At 32.4% G+C, this 24,210-nt stretch overlaps 1 protein-coding gene and 1 pseudogene across 1 annotated transcript; both read right to left on the bottom strand.

Annotated features, from left to right (window-relative positions):
• Nucleotides 1-9: 9 nt before the first annotated feature.
• On the bottom strand, nt 10-5,213 carry LOC111994766 (alpha-N-acetylglucosaminidase). The gene is made up of 8 exons (XM_065771623.1): nt 4,863-5,213; nt 4,170-4,243; nt 3,554-3,765; nt 3,050-3,171; nt 2,038-2,123; nt 760-854; nt 507-588; nt 10-292 (listed from the first exon to the last, which is right to left on the bottom strand). Exons 1-8 carry the CDS (start codon nt 5,085-5,087, stop codon nt 10-12), a joined length of 1,179 nt encoding a protein of 392 aa, XP_065627695.1. The 5' UTR covers nt 5,088-5,213.
• Nucleotides 5,214-8,214: 3,001 nt separating this feature from the next.
• On the bottom strand, nt 8,215-16,443 carry LOC111993821 (phenylacetaldehyde reductase-like; annotated as a pseudogene).
• Nucleotides 16,444-24,210: the final 7,767 nt, after the last annotated feature.

The following is a 24,210-nucleotide window of genomic DNA, read 5'->3' as shown; positions in this document are numbered from 1 at the left end:
TGATTAAAATCATCTTCTATTAAATGATTTGAGTTTTATGTCTAAAATCATTTTTCCATTGAAGGAATAAAAGACTAAAAGGAAGTGATTAAAGGACACACGCATATATATGGAAAACTTTGTTAATGCTACAGTGCAAAGAATAGTGCTATTCCAAGTAAACAATCTACAGAAAAAAGGAGCACCTTCAACTTGTCGCCTAATGAAAGCCTCCCCAATCTCAACAAATAAAGGATCAGAGGGATCCAGAAGGTAAGTACAGCTCCAACGACACTTAGCATCAACAGAGTTCCTAATGACAAAAGATGGAAAACCTCAACATATTGAATAGTATGACATTTTCACACAACAGACTCCAAATCAGATGGAAGATATTCAGGAACCCCGAATATGATTTGTCTAATTCAAGTTGTCTAATATAAAATAATTCAGACAATTGGAATTCATAGACCACAAGTCATACAAAGGTGTACAATGCATATCAAAGAACAAGAAATATGAATTACCAGTTTCCAAGTTTAGTTATGTTTGCTGAAGGAGATATCTTCTTCAAGGCTGCTGGAATGTTCCCAGAGAATGATGGCAGCACTGAAACAAAGAGAAATTACATTTGATTAGCCACATCATCAAATTGAGAATGAATAATTTGTCACTTCAAAAAAACCTTATTATCTAATTAAGAATCAAGAACTAAAAAACATCTCCCAAAAAATTATGGTCAGGCAAAGTTGACGTGGAATTCAGTTATGGTAACAATACCAGGCGTCATTCCTAGCTCTAGCATCCGAGATAATAGCCGTTTCTGTAGAGCTAACTGCTGATCCAACCAATTTTGAGTTAAGGGTCCACCCCACCTGTGATAGAATAAATATTAGATTTTATAAACTTAAGGAAGATGATAAAGACAACAAACAGCATAACATCCAGCCTGTCCAGCAAAAGATGTTAAAATGCATTTCGCGAATCTCATGTACATGCATAATCACAAAACATGCAACTTCGTAAGTTATATGCATAAAAATTTACACCTCTAAAACCAATCAGGAAAAAATAGGAGCAATAATGATCTCTCTTATTTGATTGAGAGCTGAGAGTATAACAATTAATCATCCTTCTTTAAGGGACTTCAAATAAACACTGCATGTTTCCTATACAGAATCTGATGCTTTGTACCTTTGTTGGACAAGAATTGCAACCATCACCCAACTAGGCAACCACACCTAGCTACATGTTATAAGGCTCCACTCATCACACAGTGGGGACACCCTTACCCGAGTCACATGTAGTGCCATCTCAATATGGCAAACTTATGAACGAGTCACATGATATATGATTTACTGTCAGTCACCAGCTGGCAGTCTTATTGTCAAACTTCAAATGAAAACATCATCATTGATACTCATATACGGCATCCAACTGAGTAGAATTCAAAATTTCAAATTTGCAATACTATCCCAAGATTCATGACAGATCTATATACTTCTCATCCACAGAATATATCATCCATAAGTGAAAATAACATTGTGTAAAATTTGAAACAGGTACAATTAATTTCCACTTGGCCCAAATGTATCACTTAATAATAAATTGGACTGCTGAACTAATCATGAACTCATGTCACAGCTACACAGCAACCTGTATAAGAGGACCATGAGCACAGGTGGAAGACCAATCAGAAGAATTGTATGCAAGGTTTTAAGTGAGATATGGTTATGATATAAGCAGAACCCCAACAACAACTCTCCACATTTTTTTTTAACCATTTATCAACATCTTTCAGAGGTTTTTCACAGATGATTAAAAATGCACACCCATATATATCAGTATGTCTATATGTATGGGTTAAAACTAACGATTAATAAAATATCCTAATTAATCTCCCATAAGCATGATTCTAGAGGAAGGCATCCAAATGATTGACATAAATGTTTAAAATGTAATACAGGATTGTTGACCCAACATCATCCTCTCGTCCACAGTTCAAGTACTTGCTAAGGAAACACCACTAGACAAACAATAGATATCATGCAAACCCACCCATGTAAATTTCCCATGCGAGCCCAAGCAAGGAAAGCAGGTCCACCAAAGAAATCATTCAAATCATCCTTGCTAATATTAAAATCCTACAATAAAAAATACAAGTCACATGGCAAAAATCAGAAGTAGAAGTCAAACTTAACATATATGGAAGTAACAAATACCAGTCAATATAACAACTCATGATATCAAAAAATTGAAAAATAGCAGTAATTAATTCATCTTTTACAAATAGAGACACTGCCTCTTTTATCTCAAAAGCTTAAAGAGAAGACAAGACCAGATCTACAAGGCTTCTGTACTTATATAAAAAAGAAAGCACACTGGTTTGTATTCATAATATAAAATTCTTAACAGAATATGGAATTAGTTCTCAGTTCATTGGCATCCTCAAAGCTAATACACATCGCATGTTCTTCAATGTGTGTATATATATAATACAGTGATTCTCCACATCATATAAGCAGAGGAGCATATTCGTTAAAGTTATTTAGTGATACATTTCATGGAGTAGAGCCTTCTGGGTTGAATTTCAATTTTCTGCGACGTGCTGTAGGCTTGAACATCATATTCATATTTCCATAACAAAGATCATTTTTTTGGATAAGTAAGCTTTTTTTGGCAGTCAATTTGACACTTAGCCCCTTGAAGGTATTTTTATTTATTTATTTATTTTAAGGTTATTATGGGTGAAAATTTAATTTGAAAAAAATGTATCTTAACTCAATTTCCAATGACACAAAAATGGATGTAGGGGTTATTTGTTATATAAATCAAAACCTCAAATGTGGAGTGTTTTTTTATGAAAATAGGGGAGGGTTTCTGACATTTCTCCAATCCTCAAGGAAGTTTGGTGTAATTTACCCAAATAACTTAAACTCTTAACAGTCAAGCTATAAAATATATATGAATTCTATGTACAAGTTGGTACAAAGTGGGAGGCTTATAACGTGGCACACAACAAATGGGTGAATACCATTGACACCTATAAATGATGCATTTAATCATTCACCATGAAAACTTTCTGCCAAATGGCTTCTTGGCCGACAAATGCTAAAGGCAGGTTCACCCCATGAAGAGCCATCCAATCTATCTCTTTCTCCCATCTTTCCCAGTCCCACCAAACATAGGAATCTGCAAAGAAAAAAATGTGAAATTACCTAAGGAATTCTCTACAATAAACTCTGGTTTTTGGATTGGTAAATTGCATGCACACCCATTGGGTTTTTTAACCCATGACCTCACTCTTCACCCATTCTTGTGTAAGGAGGTATTGACATTTGAGTCAGAGCTTACCAGCAAATTTACTACAACAAAGATTAGCTGAAGTAACAAAATAGTAGTATAGTACACTATCATTCTCTAAAGTGAATAATAGGTGAATTCTAGAATTCCTAATTAATATATAATCTATTTTACAGTTCCTGTCCTCTCAATCACTTAAATCTGAAGAATAGCACATTTAGTTCCAAAATTTTGGTAGAACTGAAAAGGTAAGCAAAGATTCAATACTCACAACTAGATGTAACAACATTCTGGTAATAGTTCCATGGGACTGGCCGCTGAATCATTACCCCATCGTCTTTTACAAGAGGCATTGATCCTGGCTTGGGGATGGAAGCTATCTGAACTCCACCAGTCTTGTCCCATGAAACATGAGCACCACACCAATACTTTAAGTACCAATAGAGGCCAGATGCAATTTCTACAGCTGTGGTTCCTTTAATCCTGAAAGAGAAATGCAAAATTTATAATCACAGAATATATATATATTGCTTTCTCTCATTTGGGGGAGAAGGGGGTAGCAGAAGATATGACTGAAAGAAAAACCAGCAGGAATCTTTCATAGCCAGATACCTACCTATCCTTTAGAAGGGGTTAAAAAATAACTCTTTCAATGGTGACATCTTCCGATGCACAAAACAATAAATTTAAAGGTTCAAAACTTAAACTTCAAATCAGTTCATCCAATGAGCCCAAGAGGAGGGGGAATGGGAGGGATTAATGATATCAGCCATAACATTCTTGAAGATGAAAATTGCTAGAAATGGACAAATAAAGATCCTTAAATAACAAAACAAATAAATATTATAAAGGGATAAAATTTTCAGCAAGAATCATATCCAACGTACATGATCTCAGGCCCATTCTTGCTTGAGGAGTTGTAATTACTTATCAAAAAGCAACATTGTCCACCACAAACATCCTGATATTTGAAATTGAAACTGTCAGCAAAATTATTATGATGATTCATTGCCAAGAATAATTTATAGAAATTAAGCCATACATTCATAAAGCAGTCTAATAGAGAAATGTAAAAGAGTTGAAGTTTTGAAGATAAAATCCTCAAAAGAGGCCAAATGGACTAATGAGCAATTGGTTGTACTTTTTCCTCTTCTTCTTATTTCTTTAAAGTCATGGGAAAAACATAAAACAAAATCCCCCTTTCTATTCTCATAGCACTAGGATGCAAGGAAAATTTTTGTAATATAAAAATAAAAATAAGGTACAGAAGGAGACCTTTTTAACCAAAAATGAACCATCAAGAGTTAAATAACTTAACTTTCTATTCTTTTCCTGGATTTTCCAATTCTAATCATTGCATGCAAACAAAGACACAGAAAATTGAGGACACCCAGATGAAATAAGCAACAATCAAAACTTACATGAGAGTTTTAAGCAAAGCTTCATCTTTTAGAACCAAAAGCAGTATATAAGAACACAATACAGCATACAAGAATACAAAAATTGAAGAACACCCAGATGAAACAAAGCAAAAATAAAGCATTCAAAGTATGAACAAAACGCCAAAAATGGGACATTACACGAGGGACAATCTTGAATTGGAAACTGGGTACATAGCACTCAGGAAGCAATCTCTTGAGAACAGCTTTGGCTGCAGCTTCTTGAACAGAAGGAGATGCCCTCTTTGAGTCCAAGTGTTTGAGCAAAGCCTGTATTGGTTTTGGCTGTGATAAAGTTAAAGCTGTTGGTAGTAGCAATGTGAGTGTGAGAATCAAAAGTAGAAAGAGGGAGTTGGAATTAGACATGGGTTTGGTTTGGTTTGATTGTGTTCTTCAGAGGATTGAGTTTTGTGGTCAACGAAACTCAGTTCTGGAATAACTCCATTTTGAATGGTAGAACCAAACGAGGAAGTAGTTTTGTTTATTTTGGGGAATTTTTAGAAAATAACTACAAATCCCAAACAATATTATTAGTTAGCCAACGTTTTAAACATATTGCATTTCTAACAATTCGACTTCAGAGGAGTCGATTTTACTGTTCATATCGCCTATTTTTGTGCCACGTAGATAAAAAAATCGAGTCTAGTGGACTCATTTCTTATACACAAAAGACGACTTCAGAGAAGTCGTCTTCTATACAAAGAAAACGACTTCAGAGAAGTCGTTTTTTGTGCAAAGAAACCGACTTCTCTGAAGTCGTTTTCTTTGAAATCCCAGCTGCCCAGACAAATAGCAAAACTGACATTTGTGAGACTTATTTTCAGAATGGAGTCTTGAAATCCCAGCTGCCCAGACTTATTTCAAGAAACTCCTGCTTCTTAGACTTTTCTTTTTCCATTATATTGGTAATCTTTCATTCCCTCTTTCTTTTTTCTATCCTTTTTTCAGCTTTTCCCTGTTTTGGCTGTTGAATACCCAGTCCACCCAAAAAAAAAAAAAAACACTAATTAACACATCTCTGTTGAATACCCAGTCCACTTCGGCTATGCTTACCAGCCAACTGTGGAGTGTCAAATATTAAGTGATTTCGCTATACAAAGAAAACGACTTCAGAGAAGTCGTTTTCTTTGCACAGAAAACGACTTCTCTGAAGTCGTTTTCTTTGTATAGAAGACGACTTCTCTGAAGTCGTCTTCTGTGTATAAGAAGTGAGTCCACTAGACTCGATTTTTTTATCTACGTGGCACAAAAATAGGCGATATGAACAGTAAAATCGACTCCTCTGAAGTCGAATTGTTAGAAATGCAATATGTTTAAAACGTTGGCTAACTAATAATATTGTTTGGGTTTTGTAGTTATTTTTCTAAAAAATCCTTTATTTTGTACTCTGGTTTTTCTTTTTTCTTTTTGGTCGCCTTTGTTTTTTTAACAACGTGGAGGCTGAAATATATCGTTGTCATTCTCTGATTGTTTTGTTTTGTTTATTTGTCATGTAAATTTTTAAAAATTTACTATTTTTTTAGTGCAAATTAATTTTTAAGTAAAAATAATAATAGAAATAAATTAATTCGGTATAATTCAATCCCATCTGATCTATTACGGTTTAATTTAGTTCACTTCAATCTATGTGGTCTCATTCGGTCCATTTTAATTAATTTTGGTCCATTCAATCCATTTCAATGCATTTATTTAAGAATGAAAAAAGACATGTAAATAAGAAACAGTAACAAGAGCAATGAAAAAATTCCCTTAGGTACTCCTTATGCCTTCTCAATCATACTACAAACCCACTAATCTTCAAGGACTGACACAGTTCTTCTACTAAAAAAATTCTTAAAGTTTGTTGTATTAGACAAACAAGTAGGTCCATCAACTCCAATCTATGGGGCTTAATCATTGTTAGAAATATATTTAGATAATGCCTCCCATCATTTTCTTCTTTTATTTTATGTCATGTGAGGCATTCGCCCCTTTTTTTTTTTTTTGGGTTAAAGTACAATTCACACCTATAAGTTTAGTCCATTTTGTTTTTTGTTTTTTTTCATTTTAGTCCCCTTAACTTCATATCCACAGAAATCATCTTAATAAATCCCACGAGCTCTGATATTAGATGATGCATCCAATTAAGGTAGCAAAATTGTTAGGCTGTCATAGAACAAATAAATTCAAAGGCAAAAAATGGAGCAATTCTGGGATATTGATAATTTTTGTCAAAGGTGGCTTGCTTTCATCATATTTTTCTTAATGCTTATAAGAAATTCTATAATCTGATTTGTAATAGACCCACAATAAATGCTAGATAGTTCCTAGAACACAGGTTTCAAAGTCATATTCTCGTAAACTCCACACCTTACTAGACAGTTGGATACCATTTTCAAAACAGTTGGATACAATTTACGGGACATTCTAGCCTTTTGCCCCTAATTTTTTTTTATTTAGCAATTTGCCCATATTTTGAAACTATATAAGGAAATGCCCCTATTTCAATACTCGATTACCCTAAAATCAAGTTTCAATGAAATACTTGATTTGTAGAAAATCGAGTTATGCCCGATCAAACTTAAAAAAAAAAAAAAAAAAAAAAAATTGCATGTAACTCGAGCTTAGGGAAATCGAGTTCCATGCGAAAAAATTTTACAAGTGTGATTGGGCAATATTCAAGGAGACCTATAGCGGCGTTTTTAAGCCCTATAGTGACGTTTTTCTGGAAAATGTTTTTATACCAGGTTTCAGTGGCCCTATAGCGGCGTTTTTTATCCCTATAGTGACGTTTTTAAGCCCTATAGTGACGTTTTGGAACTCGATTTCCATTTTCTCGAGTTTCATGATTTTTTTTTTTTAAGTTTGATCGGACATAACTCGATTTTAAACCAATCGAGTACTTTAAGTAACTCAATTTTAGGGTCATCGAGTATCGAAACAGAGGCACGCACCTATATAGTTTCGAAACAGGGGCATTTTGCCAATTAAAAAAATAAAAGGAGGTAAAATGCCAGAATGTCCACAATTTATGCTCTTCAAACTACTGCTCTGCATCACAATATATTTATAGTTTTATACACAAATGTGTGCATTTTCGTAGAGAAATTGTATTATATGATCTACTAGTGTACTGAGTCGTAACCATTCTTTGGCAGAATTTGGTCGTAGAAGATTCAAATATATAATAATAATAATAAAAGTTACTAGAGGATTGGGAATGTATGAGAACTTTTGCAAATCACATCCAACCCTTTGAAGTTTTGAAGTCAAAAATCTTACCATACCAGGGAAGTGAGCAATTTGGAAACCACCAATCACTAGTTGGATTGACACTTTACATATATTCAAGACATTTCCTAGAGGACTTGAGTTTTTAGCTCAATATCTCTAGAAAACTTGGACTTTAAATTCAATATCTCATTTCTGATTGAGTAAAACTTGATTTAGAAGTTTCACATCTAAAATATCTCCAAAAGCATTACAATTTATACATCTTAACATGATTGGAACCTTCAAGCCCAACAAACATTAGTCAGGATGGGCAATGCACAAATTATTTGTACTTATTTGAATCACTTCCCTTTTAATAACATAATTCTGACAGTGAGGATGCCATTCTCCTTGAAGCTTTCAACAGTGTCTCTAACACTCACTTCCATAGGAATGAAGCTAATACCCAAACTTTTGGCCTTGTCTTGGGATATCTTGCATAATGGTTGCAAAGGCTTGTCATCTTAACTTCTACCAAATATGAAAAATACAATTGACTCTTCTTCAAAAATGGAAAATAAAATTGACCCCTCTTAAACTTGTTTTATGTGTCTAAACAATTGCTATGGGTATTATTATTATTATTATTATTATTATTATTATTAAAAGAAAATTCTTAATCAAACTGATCGTTCAGTTAAACGAAGCATTTACGCCAAGTGAGTCATACTTTGTCAGTGACAAAAATGGCACCAATGGCAATAAGGGACATGCAGCATCATGCAAATAAATAACTCACTTTACAGGTAGGCGCAAACTGGGGTAAAATTTGTGCAATATATCAAAAAGTTCAAAATGATGTGTAACTTCTCCAACTAAACAATATCTCCCACTAGCAACAGGAATCTCAAATGCCTGAATATGTGCATTTGCAACATCTCTAACATCAACAAATCTATATATTCCATTAGAGAAAACTTGGGTTCCTACACAAAGAAAGAAAGAACAAGTTGATCAATAAAATTATATGGATGATGTAGCTAGAGAGAGTAAATTTCAATAGGCCAATATAGTTAAATACACAATTTTCATTTTGATCTGTTGACCACTTTATCAAAATAAATGTGCTTGGAGATCATTGTTGAAATAGTTCACCTTATACAGCAGGTATACCCTGCTTTCAGCAAATGCTGATTATCGACCTCAAATTGTACAAGATAAAAATAAGTTATAAAGCATATTCCCAAGCTGTGTAGGTTGAGATGGAAGATTTCTTATCCAGGGAATAGAGGGGTTGGCACTTGAAGATCAAGGTCAAGTTAACTTCCTTGTTTTCCAGTGAACTCTAAATAACAGAGAAATTTTTACATTCCATGTGAAGAGGAATAGAATTAAGTAAAGTCTCATAAAACTATCACTTATCACAAAAAATCCTAGTAAATTTATGGTTAGATACATGCTCATAGTATTCTAAAGAGTGGCAGTGCTCACATTTTACTAGAACTAGTCGCAGACTCGGGAAAATTTGATATAATTACTTTTTATTGGAATATTATTGAATTAATATAATATAGAGTGTATATATTTAGAAAGTCAATATGTGTTATTTGAAATGGTGTTTTAAATTACAACATATGAAAAAATCCCACAATATATTGCCCTTGAAACTCATAGATGAATTACATGATTACTTGCATTATATGGTAAAATAAGACCAACCCATCCATCAAGGCGTTGTAAAGTCATCTAAATATAATCATATAAAACCATCGTTTTGTTGATCTTGTCTCATAAACCAAAAGTACCATCTATACAGTTGATAAGATCTTTAAAAGGTAACATATGATAGAGAATTCTGTAGACTGCCCTCAACATTGAGATCAAGAAAAAAAAAAAAAAAAAAATTTTTTTTTTTTCTAGAGAGTGTACATGTTCAACCGAGAGGAATTAATTAAGGAATAGTTAATCACTATCAACTATGTGAGTTTTCTCTTTAATTTTCCTGATTTCTCACTTTTCAGAATGAAGATGACATTGGCATATACAAACTAAAACGATTGTAGAGTAGTTATGCAAAATTGTTTAATACATTATTATTCAAAACTTTGTACAGATAAATTCAACCTCTTGTTCCATGTGTTGTATATAGTTATGGAATCTCAAAGTTTATTCTCCACTTAGGCTTGCATTACAAATACCAATGATTTAATCATAGAAACCAACACTATTGAGAAGTTTATGTGGTGCAGTGCTTTAGCTAGTGCTAAATGTTGTAATAGAAGTTATGCAATTTCAAAACTTGCAAAGAGACTAAAATGAGAAAATGAAAAAAAAATTAATTCAAAAATGTTAAATGAAATATTTAAGTAAATAATGGGATACCACAAAAGGATGTCATTATTGGTGGGGTATCACTTTAAGTCTTGTACCCCCAAAAATTAATCTAAGGGGCTAGATATAAGGATAATTGGAATAATAATAAGTGCCAACAAAAATTCATAAACTTCAATAACTGATTGAGCTTGATTGTTTCCAACAACAAAACATTTATAAATTAGTTTAAAAGGAACATTGGTTGCTTCAAATCAAATTTTTTGGTTCTTTTGATGTTGGCAATTGTCCCTCTGTTGTGTTTGTTTTTGCTTTTTTTCCTTCAATAAAATCTTGCAATTCATCAACAAAAAAAATTACTTGTATAGTTTGGTCATTTTTTATTTTTATAATTAGAAACTTTTATAGCTTTTTAGCTTTTCAAGTCATGTCTATAAAATTATACAAAAAGTGTAAAATATAGTTTTACAACTATCGAACGTTGCAAACCCACATACCCACATCGAACATCTTATTTCTACTACTAACAAAGCAGGTCTTTTTCCCCTTCAATCTTATTCTTGCAATTACTTGCTATTGTGTATTTAAAATAAAAGGAGATCTTCAATTAAAAAAGTACTAGAGGTAAGTTAAACCCTAATAAAAGAGAGTGCATATGCAAATGTGGCCAATAGAAACAAAAGCAATAGAGACAAAAATATTAAAATCGAAACCCTCATCGTAAGGAGTTGTATGCCTATAATTCATGCAATATGTAGATGGCATTTATGGACATAAACTTAAGAAGCTTCTCCCAACCATTACATGCCACAAAAACATTTGAAGCTCAAAGGAGAATAGGGTGCCTAAGTTTAGAAATAGTGTTCAAAAGTATTCTCCCCATTGATTACCTGCTACCACACATCTAAAAGAAATTTCTTCAAGTATATGTCATGCAACAATAACCAAAAAAAAAATTATCGACCTTCCACATGGGATAAAAAAGTGAATGGGTGACAACTAAAATGTTTTTAGTGACAAAAAGGAGAAAAAATAATTGACAAAAAATCAGGTCTAAAGATTGATCTCTTTTTCAATATGTCTCTTTTGTTTTTGCACTGTCTAGTTCTCTGGTTTTCTCAATAGATTAAATTAGATGGAGAAAGGAGGAACCAAGAGCATGATATAGAAATTAGGAGAGACAAATTGGTTACCTGGTTGATTGAAGAAGAGCAAAAAGGACCGTAGTATTACTAAGTCCGACGATGTTTCGGCAGCTTCTACAGAAGTGGAGAGGGGGCAACTGCAATATATAAAGAAAATTAATCAATAAAGAGAGAATAGGAGTTGAGATCAAAGAATTGAAGTAGTGCTGAATTGAGGTTAAAATGGATTTAATAAGGTGGTGGAAAAGTGGGGTGATATTATCCCTTTGTTTGATGGAGAGAGAGACCAAGGAGGACGGTTAATTAAGAATTGGAATAGTTAGCCGGTTGGGTTTAATGGAGTAAATGGGGAAGATGAGTGGGTTGCACTCATTCATTATGGAAAGGATTATACATAGTCTATCCAAAAAAAATTAATTGAGGAAGTTGAAAAATAGGAAAACATTCAATGGATAGTTGGGTTTTAAAAAAAAAAAAAAAAAAGGTTTCGAGTAATAGGAGAATAGCATAATTTAATGCAAAAAAGTCATGAGAATATGTAAAGTCATGATATATTTAAAGTCAGGAGAATATGTAGCAAAGCAAAAGAATTAAGACTATTTAGAATGTGTAAAGTCATGAGAATATGTAAAGTCATCATATATTTTGCATTCTTTTAAAAAAGGAATAAATTAACAAAAAAGGAAAAAATAAAAAATAAAAAGATGACATGGACAATGACGTGCCTCAACTGGAGCGTAGTAACAATAAATACCAGGCTTCAACTTTTAGTAATATATAGATATAGATATAGATAGGTCTATATACACCTATCATGCTTCATCCACTAAACCAGTTATGACTTTAACTTGTCATATGAAATGCTAATCAAACTTGAATATTTAGAATTTATGTAGAATGAAACACAATACACGTTGTTCTCATTGGTTGCAATAGAGTACCATTAACGATCTTCAGAAACGCCTCAATACTAGAAGTAAGTGTTGGCTGTATGAGCGGTTCAAATGCAAAGCCTGGATTTATTGTTACCAAGTCAATGCCATTCTCTTTAGCAAATGTCCAAGCAGCCTCCTCAGCCAAGGTCTTTGCAAGCGCATACCAATGCTGAGAAAACCCAAAACTATTAAATGGAAACCTTTCTTGGTCAAAAACGAATGAAATATAGGACTTAAAAAAAAGTGTAATATGTCTCTGATTTTATTTAGAGCAGCATTGGAATCTATACAATATATCTGATTCTAGAACATAAAAATAATTACTAGATTCTTTAATTACATTAAAAAAAAATATTGAGAAAAATATGATTATAAGAAATAGTAAAAAGAGCCTAGACACTGACATGGTGCTCACTGAGAAGGGAAGTTAACAAACCTTGTGATGATAGTCTCTCTAATGTTTCTCAAAAACAACTATACTTATAGAACTAGATATATAAAGTCAAAATATTATCACTCTATGTTTCAACTTTCTAGTAACATCATCATCAAAACATTACCTTAGATCTTTCATTAAAGGTATTTTAAGGTTAATGCTTTATGATAGTCCTATTAAAGATACAGTTAAAGGGATACAATAACTACTGCAATACACACACCTTCAACTCCTCACAAGCAAATGGATCTGAAAACCAAGTCTCATCAATAACCACATCAAGAGTCAGGGGTTTTTTGTTGTACAGAACTGAAGCCATGGAAGATGTTACAATCACTCTCTTGATAAAAGGAGCTTTTGCACATGATCGAAGAACGTTAAGTGTGCCCTTCACTGCTGGATCAATTAACTGTGACTGAAATAAAAGAAATGTGAAAGTAGGTTACATAAGAATAAATTTATGAAATTAAGCTATCAAAAGTATAATAGTATGGGACAAACTGAATACATTTCATTCGATAAGTTTCTCATGTACCACATAGTAGAATTTCTTTGATGTCTTTGTGAATGATTTCTAGAAATAATCTAGCCTTAACTTACATTACTTTAAACCTAAGAGCAATATTTTCAACAATTTCCTGTTGCAAAAATGTGGGAAAATAAATGCAATTGCAGATGATAATGTTGAATGCATGAAACATCCAGTTTCTATGAGCTACAATGAGAATAAAAATTGATTGTTTTTGGGAAGGCATTGACTTATGTATCCTTCTTATGATTGGATTTGTTCTCTAGAAGATGTAGTTCATTGACAAAAGGAAAAAAAAAAAGAAAAAAGAAAAAAAAAAGAAAATGCTTCTCTAAAATGTTTTAAGTTTTTGTTACCCAATTTTCCGCATTCAACTATGTTAAATTAACGTATTGAACATGTAAGAGGATTGAATTGGCCAAGACACATGCTCAATGCAAGAATCAAATGTTGCTAAAACTGGCAAGCTGGTATGAGATCCTTAAAAGTTGTTATAAATCATTTAAAACAAAGTATGCATTCACCATATTGACAGAAAAATGATCACGCTATATTGATTATATATTACACAAAGGCAATAAATACTAATACGGGATGAACCTGTGGGTCACTGGCTGTGAGAATAACAGGGGATGCAGTGTGAAAAACACCTTGGCATCCATCAACTGCAGAATCAAAAGATCCTTCTTCTAGTAAATCTGCTTTGTATAACTGAAGTCTTTCTTTAGCTCCATCAAGTGAAAGTATGCTCTGTTTTCTTGGGATTATCTGTGGAATATATGTGCATAAATTTCAATTGGAAGGCTAAATTTTTAGTACCAAACACTGCATGAAAAATAAAGGTGAGAAAAAAATGGGAAGTTAAAAGCTCTATGTGCCTGCCATAGGAAATTTCAAAACTCTGCCTTAAACAGAAGCTTATGCTTGGGATGGGGTATTTCTACAAAAACTTTTAATAAAAAAGCTTAAGCAGTTGATCAGTGGTTTGTTTTGAAGAGTTCTATTTTCCCATGTTGCAGAACTTGAGTGTTTTTGCTGTTGGTGGAGTGGGGTAGTACTGTCTCACTGATATTTGTGTGTTTTTGGAAAGATTTAAGTTAGCCTTTGTCCTGAGGTAACAAAGGGGTGATTAGAGCTCTTTAGCTGTGTGGTTTTGTACTTTGTTGCTTGTTAATAATATATGTCATTAATAAAAAAAATTAAAAAAAAAGAAAAAAGAATAACAATGCACTACATATCTAATATTATTCAAGTTTGTAAATCTACTATTAGATCCTATTTCAATTCTTCTATTTGTGACATAACTTACCACAACTTGAACATGGTCAATTGTGAGTGATGGACAACCACTTTTACATGGATTTTTTACTTTTTCTCAACCACTGATCAATTCCCTACTTAAGCTTTTTTATTAAAAACTTTTGTAGAAATACCCCATCCCAAGCATAAGCTTCTGTTTAAGGCAGAGTTCTGAAATCTCCTATGGCAGGCACATAGTGCTTTTAACTTCCCATTTTTTTCTCACCTTTATTTTTCATGCGGTGTTTGGTACTAATAATTTAGCGATCTCACATCTAATTTGTGGCAAAACTTATGTCCATAAACTGTTTATATCCTATCATTTGGGATGACAATTTGATTATTCAACACAATTTTTTGGGGTAAAAGCATGTTTACCCAGTTTGTGTGCCACCTTTTTGTGAGCTTCCTGTGCACAGTCACTATGGTCACATGATAAGCAATTTATAGGCTTTTGAAACAGTACATGTCCAAGGTAATAAAGACTTCCAAGTGTATCATTTTTCACGGTGGATCTTTGTAGAAAAACTTTTACTCACTTTTGGTCAACAAAATGAAGTGGGTGGGGGTCATTTACCACAATCTATATGGGTGTGAATGATAGAGCATGATCTATATATCACTCTATTGTGTATAAAACCTATCCAAATCAAATGAAGTATAAGTCAATTCGGTTTTTTCTTAAACAGTATTCCATACATCAATTTCATGTCGGGGATGAGTCAGGCCAAACCAAACTATGTACCATTTTCCATTTCCTAAAGTCAAGTACAAAATAACCATTTTGATAGGTATATGCATTGACCATTTCGTCCATTTCATGGTAGAGATTAAACTTTACAAATTCAATCCAAAAAAATAAAATCATGATTAAATCTAGAAAATAAAATCTGAAAGAATGAATTTTGAAATGGATACACAATACAGGGCCTATATTTTCAGTATATAGTAAGAGGTTGATATAAATTGGAGAAAGAGAGAGAACACTGACTTCTGGCACGAACTGTAGCTTTTACAGTATAACCACGTTGGAGTAGGAGCTTCACAAGCCATGCTGCTACGTATTCCGAAGCTCTAGTCACGCACACCACCTTCTCCTCGTTGTGCGTGAAGTGAGAATCTTTGACTTTGTTTTGTGTGAGTTGTTGGGTGATTTTCTAGGGAGGAGCTAGGAAGCAACTGGCGCGGGTACAGCCGTACAGGGCCAGATACAGAATGGCGACATGGCAGTTTTAAAAAAAATTCACAACACGAGTATGGCGGGAGATATATATATATATATATATTTCATAGCTTACAAAAAAATTTTATAACAAAAATATTATTTCATTTTTAAATGAAAATAATAATAGAAATAAACTAATTCGGTCTAATGGGACTGACGAAGTTCATGAACTTACTGACGATTACATCGACACGGACGAATTCAACCTCTGGCTAGTTGCGTCAATGATATGCATTACTGACGAAGTAATCTAGGCCATTCAATGCAGGCAATCAAACCCAAGAGCGGTTACAGAGACAACTATATGATCCGTTGGAGGATATTGAAGACACATTATACAGCCCCAGACGTTACCAAAAGGAGCATTAAGACCTCCATAACTACTCCAACGGCTAGAGGCCATAAGAACATATATAAGCCTCCCACATTAGCCAAGAAGAGGTAGATACACACAGAAAACTCACTGAGATCTTTCTCTTGAATTCTTTCCAATTGCATTATATTGTTTAAGTACTCTCTTACTAACTTTGGCATCGGAGACGTCGTGGCAGGCACCACACCGGTGTTCATCTCAAAGGGCTGGAAGATCGTCTCAGTCCATCGAACAAGCACTGACGAGTTTACACTCATCACGGTCTAATTCAATAAGTCTATTTTTGTCTAGTTCGGTCCATTTTGTCTAGCTCGGTCTATTCTGTATTTGTTCGGCTCCATTTCAGTGCACTATTTAAGAATAGAAAAAGACATGTTTAAGATGAGACTTAAGAATACTTATTATAAATCCAAATTTATTAAAAAATATAGATCTTAAACTCGTTCCAACTATTATTAAAGTTTAGTACTTTAATCTCAAACTTGTTCCATATATATTTAATGAATCCAAACTCATTTTAAACACATCTATTTATTTATTTTATTTTGCTTAAAATGAGAAAATTTAACATTACTTATTGTTGTGGGTTCTAGTTAACTTAACATTACTTATTGGTCTAATAATAAAAAGTAATTATAAAGAGCGGACGTCGTATGTTAAAACTTTCTAAAATAAAAGTATTAAAAAAATTACTTATTGTTAAGGGGTTTTTTTTTTTTCTTTTTACAAGATAGAATTTCTACTCTAGCCTAATCTAAGTGTATATGTGTGTGAAGCTCTTTCCTGGAGACTTAAACACCGGCCCTTGCCTCCCATACCCCACAAGCACTTATATTTGTGGAGTGACCCTGACACTTATTGTTAAGTTCTAAAATACTTTGAATTGCTCACTTATCATTTCATATACTATTGAATTGCTCACTTATCATTTCATATATATAGTATATACTTTTATTCTCTAATCAAAATTTGTACAAAACTAAATATATTTTTTTGACCAAAATTCTTAGAAACCAATTATTATCCACCTTTATAATTAATTATTTGATTCTGATTTTTCAAATATATTTTTTTAAAAGTTACAACTTTATAATAATTTTCCTTCCATTCCATAGATAACGTGAACATTGACCAAAAACGACAAGCAAATCAGGAAAAAAAATGACAAGCAAATCAAACTCTAAATGACAAACCGCTAAAACCTCTTTCTTTTAGGATTTATTTGCAAAATAATATCATTTTACTAATAATTTTGTTAGTTAGCAACATTTCCAAACTATTTAGGAAACTAGCATCTCGAGTCTTTTAGACTTGAGTTTACTGTTGCAACTCAAGTCCCTAAGACTCGAGTTCCATGTGCTGACAGAGCTGAGGTGCAAAAATTATCCATGTGAAACTCGAGTCTTAGTTCCCTAAAGACCACAAAGAACAAACCAAACAAAAACCACAAACCACGAAGATCAAACCCACAAAAAAAAACAAAGATCAAACCCAACAAACCACGAAGATCAAGCCTATAAAGAAACAAAGATCAAACCCACGAAGAAGAAACAACAAACCCAAACAGAATCCATGAACCATGAAGATCAAACCCACAAAGAAATGAAGATCAAACCCATAAAGAAGAAACAACAAACCCACGAACGAAGAAGAAACAACAAAGGCTCTAGGAAGATCAAACCACGAAGATCAAACCCAAACAACAAAGATCAAACCCAAACCACGAATATCAAACAAGGAAGATTAAACCCAAACAACGAAGATTGTTTCCAAACAACGAAGATCAAACCACGACGGTGAAGGTGATTGAACCTAGGTGGTGAAGGCTCCAGCAGTGGTGGCGAAGGCTTCATTTTCTTCTTTGGGTCTTTAGGTTTGTTAATGTTCCTTCATTTTCATCTCTGGTCTTTGGGTTTGTTGAAGTTTTGTTGTTTGTCTTTAGGTTTAGGAAAGACTCGAGTTCCACGCGGATAATTTTCCATCTCAACTCTATCAGCACCTGGAACTCGAGTTTCTAAAACTCGAGTTGCTACAATAAACTCGAGTCTAAAAAACTCAAGATATTAGTTTTCTAAATAGTTTGGAACCATTGCTAACTAACAAAATTGTGGCACTCATCCATTCTTGGGTTTTGCCAAGGATGGATATATCCATTCTTAGGATATCTAAACACAAAAGTTGAAACAGTACCTTCCAAGCCATGCAGATGGGGTATGCTATATATATATATATATATATATAAAATGACATTTTATATATTTATTTTGTTTTGTTCTTTGGTCATTTTGATACCTGAGTTGGGATTTATTATATCACTAGTCGCGGACCCACACGATGAGTGGGAATATACAACTATTTTGTAACATTTTATAATATATGATTTATTCTATAAAACTTACTGGAGATATTATTTCTAAAATTATCTTTCATCTCTTCATCTCTACAAATATATCATTCTATTATTTTGAGTTTTTATTATTATTTAAAAACTTAGGTGCATTCGATTGATATTATCTATTATATTTTTTGAGATGAAGATAGAAATACTATTTTTTTTTAAGTGATCTATTTTATTCAAACTTTTGTATAGTGTGTTATGGTTTTTTTTTTTTTCTACAACTAAAATTTTTAAGTTCCAAAATTAATTATTTGAATTTCTCATTCTCTTAAGAAGATTATCATGATAGTCAAACCTCATTACAAATTTACAATTGATATTACTCAAATAATCTGTAGAGACATTCAAATACATAATCATCTCACTTCTTAAATATCTAAAAATTAACTCAAGCCAAAACTTTAAGATAGAGAGTACATGCGATAAATATCTCAAAAAACACACCACCAAAGTGTATCATCCAAAAGTAGAGACACAAAAAAATTCATTAATCTAAACTTACAATTGCAAGAAAGAATTAATAATTGAGAGAGAGAGAGAGAGAGAGAGAGAGAGAACAATCACCTTTTTTGGAAGAGAATGTGAGACAAATAATAAAATTATATAAAATAAGATGAGTAGAAAAATATTTAAAAGAAAAATGTATCGTTCTAAACACCAAATTATCCAAGTGATCATTCTATGTAAAAGAATAATAGTAAATCATTAACAAAAAAAGATAATAAAATTTAAAAGATAATAAATTAAAATATAACCGAATCAGATCAATCTAAAGTAGAGTAAAACATAAAAATTTATCAATCTAAAGAATCAAATATCCACCAAAATAAAGAATATATATATATATATAGAGAGAGAGAGAGAGAGAGAGAGAGAGAGAGAGAGAGAGAGATAAAGAATATATATATATATATAGAGAGAGAGAGAGAGAGAGAGAGAGAGAGAGAGAGAGAGAGTAATCAACTTTTTGTATGAGCAAAATATGGATTGAATGGAAGAGAAATAACAAATTTTTATAGTTAAAAAAAGGGGAGAAGAAGAGTTAAAATAAAAGGAAGATGAAGGGATGGAGAATGTAAGGTCAAGGCGTAGAGTAGTGGGGAGATAAAAATGTTAAAATAAGTAAATATTGAAAAATGTGTAATTGTAAAGTGGCAAATTAATAAGGAGAAAAAAAATTAAAAATAAGAGAGAGAAAATATTAAAAATAGATTGATGATGTGGTGTTGGTGTGGCGTTGATGTGGCTCAACAAGAGCACGACAACATTAAACTATACGCTTCAGCTTTTAGATATATACTAGTCACAGATCCACGCGATACGTTGGAATATACAACTATTTTGTAACATTTTATAATATATGATTTATTCTATAAAACATACTAGAGATATTATTTCTAAAATTATTCTTCATCTCTCCATCTCTTCAAATATATCATTCTATTATCTTGAGTTTTTTTATGATTTAAAAACTTAGGTGCATTCAATTGATATTAGCCTATTATATTTTTTGAGATGAAAGATAGAAATACTATTTTTTTTTTTTCAAGTGATCTATTTTATTCAAACTTTTGTATAGTGTGTTATGGTTTTTTTTTTCTACAACTAAAATTTTTAAGTTCCAAAATTAATTATTTGAATTTCTCATTCTCTTAAGAAGATTATCATGATATTCAAACCTCATTACAAATTTATAATTGATATTACTCAAATAATTTATAGAGACATTCAAATACATAATCATCTCACTTCTTAAATATCTAAAAATTAACTCAAACCAAAACTATAAGATAAAGAGTACATGTGATAAATAACTCAAAAAACACACCACCAAAGTGTATCGTCCAAAAGTAGAGACACAAATAAATTCATTAATCTAAATTTACAATTGCAAGAAAGAATTAATAATTGAGAGAGAGAGAGAGAGAGAGAGAGAGAGAGAGAGAGAGAGAGCAATCACCTTTTTCGGAAGAGAATGTGAGACAAATAATAAAATTATATAAAATAAGATGAGTAGAAAAATATTTAAAAGAAAAATGTATACTTCTAAACACCAAATTATCCAAGTCATGCTATGTAATAGAATTGTAAATCATTCTATAATTTCAAAGGATAACATGTAACAAGTAAAGAAAATAAAAATAAAATATAACCAAATCATATCAATCTAAAGTAGAGTAAAACATAAAAATTTATCAATCTAAAGAATCAAACATCCACCAAAATAAAGAATATATATATATATAGAGAGAGAGAGAGAGAGAGAGAGAGAGTATTCACCTTTTGGTATGAGCAAAATATGGATTGAATGGAAGAGAAATAACAAATTTTTATAGTAAAAAAATGGGGAGAAGAAGAGTCAAAATAAAAGGAAGATGAATGGATGGAGAAAGTGTAAGGTCAAGGTGTAGAGTAGCAGGGGGATAAAAATGTTAAAATAAGTAAATGTTGGAAAATGTGTAATTATAAAATGGCAAATTAATAAGGAGAAAAAAATTAAAATAAGAGAGAGAAAATATTAAAAATAGATTGATGATGTGGTGTTGGTGTGGCGCTGATGTGGCTCAACAGGAGCACAGTAACATTAAACTCTACGCTTCAGCTTTTAGATATATATAGATATAGATAGATATAGATTGGAAAGGTTTATGCTGTCGTCGAATGGAGCCTGGATGGTTAACCTCCGGCGGTAAAGATAGTATTGAAATTATGGATGGGTCAGATTAATCGAGGGAAAATACATGATTGAAATATCAAATCACAGTCATTCAGAAACTTCTATTAGTGTGGAGCTATTGATCGATATGCACTGCACTAGAATAATTAATTGAAGAACTAGGAACAAGGAGGACAAAATTGCTTTTTGCCCCTTTCTGAAAAAAAATCCAGCATTTTTCCCTCTTTCTTAAATTAATTAGGGAAATGCCCCTCTTTTGAAAATCAAGTTTCTGAAAATCGATTTAAGCCCTATAGCGGCGTTTTTAAGGACCCTATAGTAACGTTTTAAGGACCTATAGTGACGTTTTGTAACTCGATTTTCATAAAATCGAGTTATAGGTAAAAAAAAAATAAAATTTGCATGTAACTCGACTTTATGAAAATCGAGTTACAAAATGTCACTATAGGTCCTTAAAACGTCACTATAGGGTCCTTAAAAACGCCGCTATAGGGCCTAAATCGATTTTCAGAAACTCGATTTTCAAAAGAGGGGCATTTCCCTAATTAGTTTGAGAAAGATGGCAAAATGCTGGATTTTTTTCCAGAAAGGGGCAAAAAGCAATTTTCTCCGGAACAAGGGTGGTTATTGAGGAAAGCTCCTTTGCAACAGCATTGCAGTATTTCAAGCACTCATTCTTGTTTCCATAGATTTGGTGTTTGAATTACAAGCTGCTCCAAGCATATGATATTTGAAGATGAAGAGTATAAAAGCCTATTTACTTGCCTGGCTGTCCTTGTGATGTGTCTTAGGAGTAAGGATATAAAAACTGACAACTTTTATTTGTTTTGATTACACTTTTAGGTTGAGAATTATCCCTTCTCCCTCCTTTTTGTATTGGAGAGTTGTGAAGAAATAATATCTTTGTGGTCTTTGTAATGAAACAAGATTGTGAACCAAGAAAATCAGTGAGAAACGATGAGAAAATAAGAATCAGAGAGAGAAAATGTAGAAGCAAGAGAAGGGAGAGAAAGAGAGATTGAAAGGAAATCTATATTGATGATAGAGCTGAATTGATTGCTTAATTACAACAGTGTGATTGTTCTCTATATATATAGCACAAATCTCTACTCTAACAGAATAGATTAAGATCCAAATTATACGGATCTAGCTCCGTGATTTTAGGAAGAACACCAGTAATGTATAACTGTCATTCCCACCTACTCTGATTGTCATTTGAACCTCTCTCTGCTAGACGACATCGTTTGGTTTTCTGTGGTAACAACAATTAAGTGAAACGGTGCGCATTGGTTTAATGAAACGATGCGTTGAAGAACCAATCTCTCTTCTCTTCATATCTGTGAAGCAAGACCCAGGTCTGTGGACTTTAGCACCTGGATCATCATTTCCTTCAACAGTAGATATACTGGAAACTTATGGTGCTGTAAAGCGCCACTTTTTTGGTCATCTATTGGTTTTCATATAAATGGAGACAAATGATATGCCATGTTGTTCTAGTGTTACAGTACATAAGAAACAGTAATAAGAGCAATGAAGAAGAATAGTTTTTGAGGACCTATATTTAAAATCTACGTATAAAATTCCTTTAGGTACTCCTTAGGCCTTCTCTATCATACAATAAACTCACTAATATTCAAGGACTGACACAATTCTTGTACTGAAAAAATTCTTAAAGGTTGTTTTATTGGACAAATAAGTAGGTCCATCAACTCCAATCTATGGGGCTTAATCATTGCTAGAAATATATTTAGATAATACCTCCCATCATTTTCTTCTTTTATTTTATGTCATGTGAGGCATTCCCATCATTTTCTTCTTTTATTTTATGTCATGTGAGGCATTCGCCCTTGTTTTTTTTTTTTTGGTTAAAGTACAATTCACACCTATAAGTTTAGTCCTTTTTTTTTTGTGTTTTTTTTTTTCTTCATTTTAGTCCCCTTAACTCCATATCCACAGAAATCATCTCAATAAATCCCACGAGCTCTGATATTAGATGATGCATCCAGTTAAGGTAGCAAAATTGTTAGGTTGTCATAGAACAAATAAATTCAAAGGCAAAAAATGGAGCAATTTTGGGATATTGATAATTTCTATCAAGCGATGCTTGCTTTCATCATATTTTTCTTAATGCTTATAAAAAATTACATAATCTGATTTGTAATAGACCCACAATAAATGCTAGATAGTTCCTAGGACACAAGTTTCAAAGTCATATTCTCATATACTCCACACCTTACTAGACAGTTGGATATCATTTTCGAAACAGAACTTCGAAATCAATTCTAATACCACAAAGAACCAATTTATGCTCTGTAAACTGCAGCTCTGCATCACAATATATTTATAGTTTTAGACACAAATGTGTGCATTTTTGTAGAGAAATTGTATCATATGATCAACAAATGTACTGAGTCATAACCATTCTTTGGGTGGAGCCCAAATGGCCATATATCACTATTTGAGAAAATATGTATGGACTTACCACTGTTTGTGAAATATTTAGCAATCTACCACTTTTTTTAAACACAATTTTGTAAAAATCAAGTTTTCCCTGGTACTCGAGAACTCGAGTAACATGAAAAAATTTTGAAACTTTTTTATGTAACTCGAGTTCACAAAATTGAGTTTAGAAAAAGTGGTAAATTGTTAAATATTTACCAAATGGTGGTAGATTACAAAATATTTTCAAAAAAAGTGATATTTGGCCATTTTGGCCATTTGTTGGCAAAAATTGGTGGTAGAAGATTCAATTATATATAAAAATAAAAAAATAAAAAAAATAAAAAAGAAAAAGAAAAAAAAGAAAAGAAGAAGTTAATAGAGGATTGGGAATGTATGAGAACTTTTGCAAATCACATCCAACCCTTTGAAATTTTGAAGTGACACTTTCCGTATATTCTAGACATTTCCCAGAGGACTTGAGTTTTTAGCTCAATAACTCTAGAAAAC

This window comes from Quercus suber, unplaced genomic scaffold, assembly GCF_002906115.3.
Source record: "Quercus suber isolate HL8 unplaced genomic scaffold, Cork oak 2.0 scaffold_46, whole genome shotgun sequence".
Lineage (NCBI taxonomy): Eukaryota > Viridiplantae > Streptophyta > Magnoliopsida > Fagales > Fagaceae > Quercus > Quercus suber.
Note: the sequence above shows the minus strand (reverse complement) of the source record. Positions and strands in the feature narration are given on the sequence as shown.

Coding starts and splice junctions, on each gene's coding strand:
- LOC111994766 (XM_065771623.1), bottom strand. CDS start 5,087: ATGTCTAATTCCAACTCCCTCTTTCTACTTTTGATTCTCACACTCACA. Junction 4,244..4,862: donor AATTCAAGATTGTCCCTCGT/GTAATGTCCCAT, acceptor TTCAAATATCAG/GATGTTTGTGGTGGACAATG. Junction 855..2,037: donor CGCATGGGAAATTTACATGG/GTGGGTTTGCAT, acceptor ATTCTATCACAG/GTGGGGTGGACCCTTAACTC.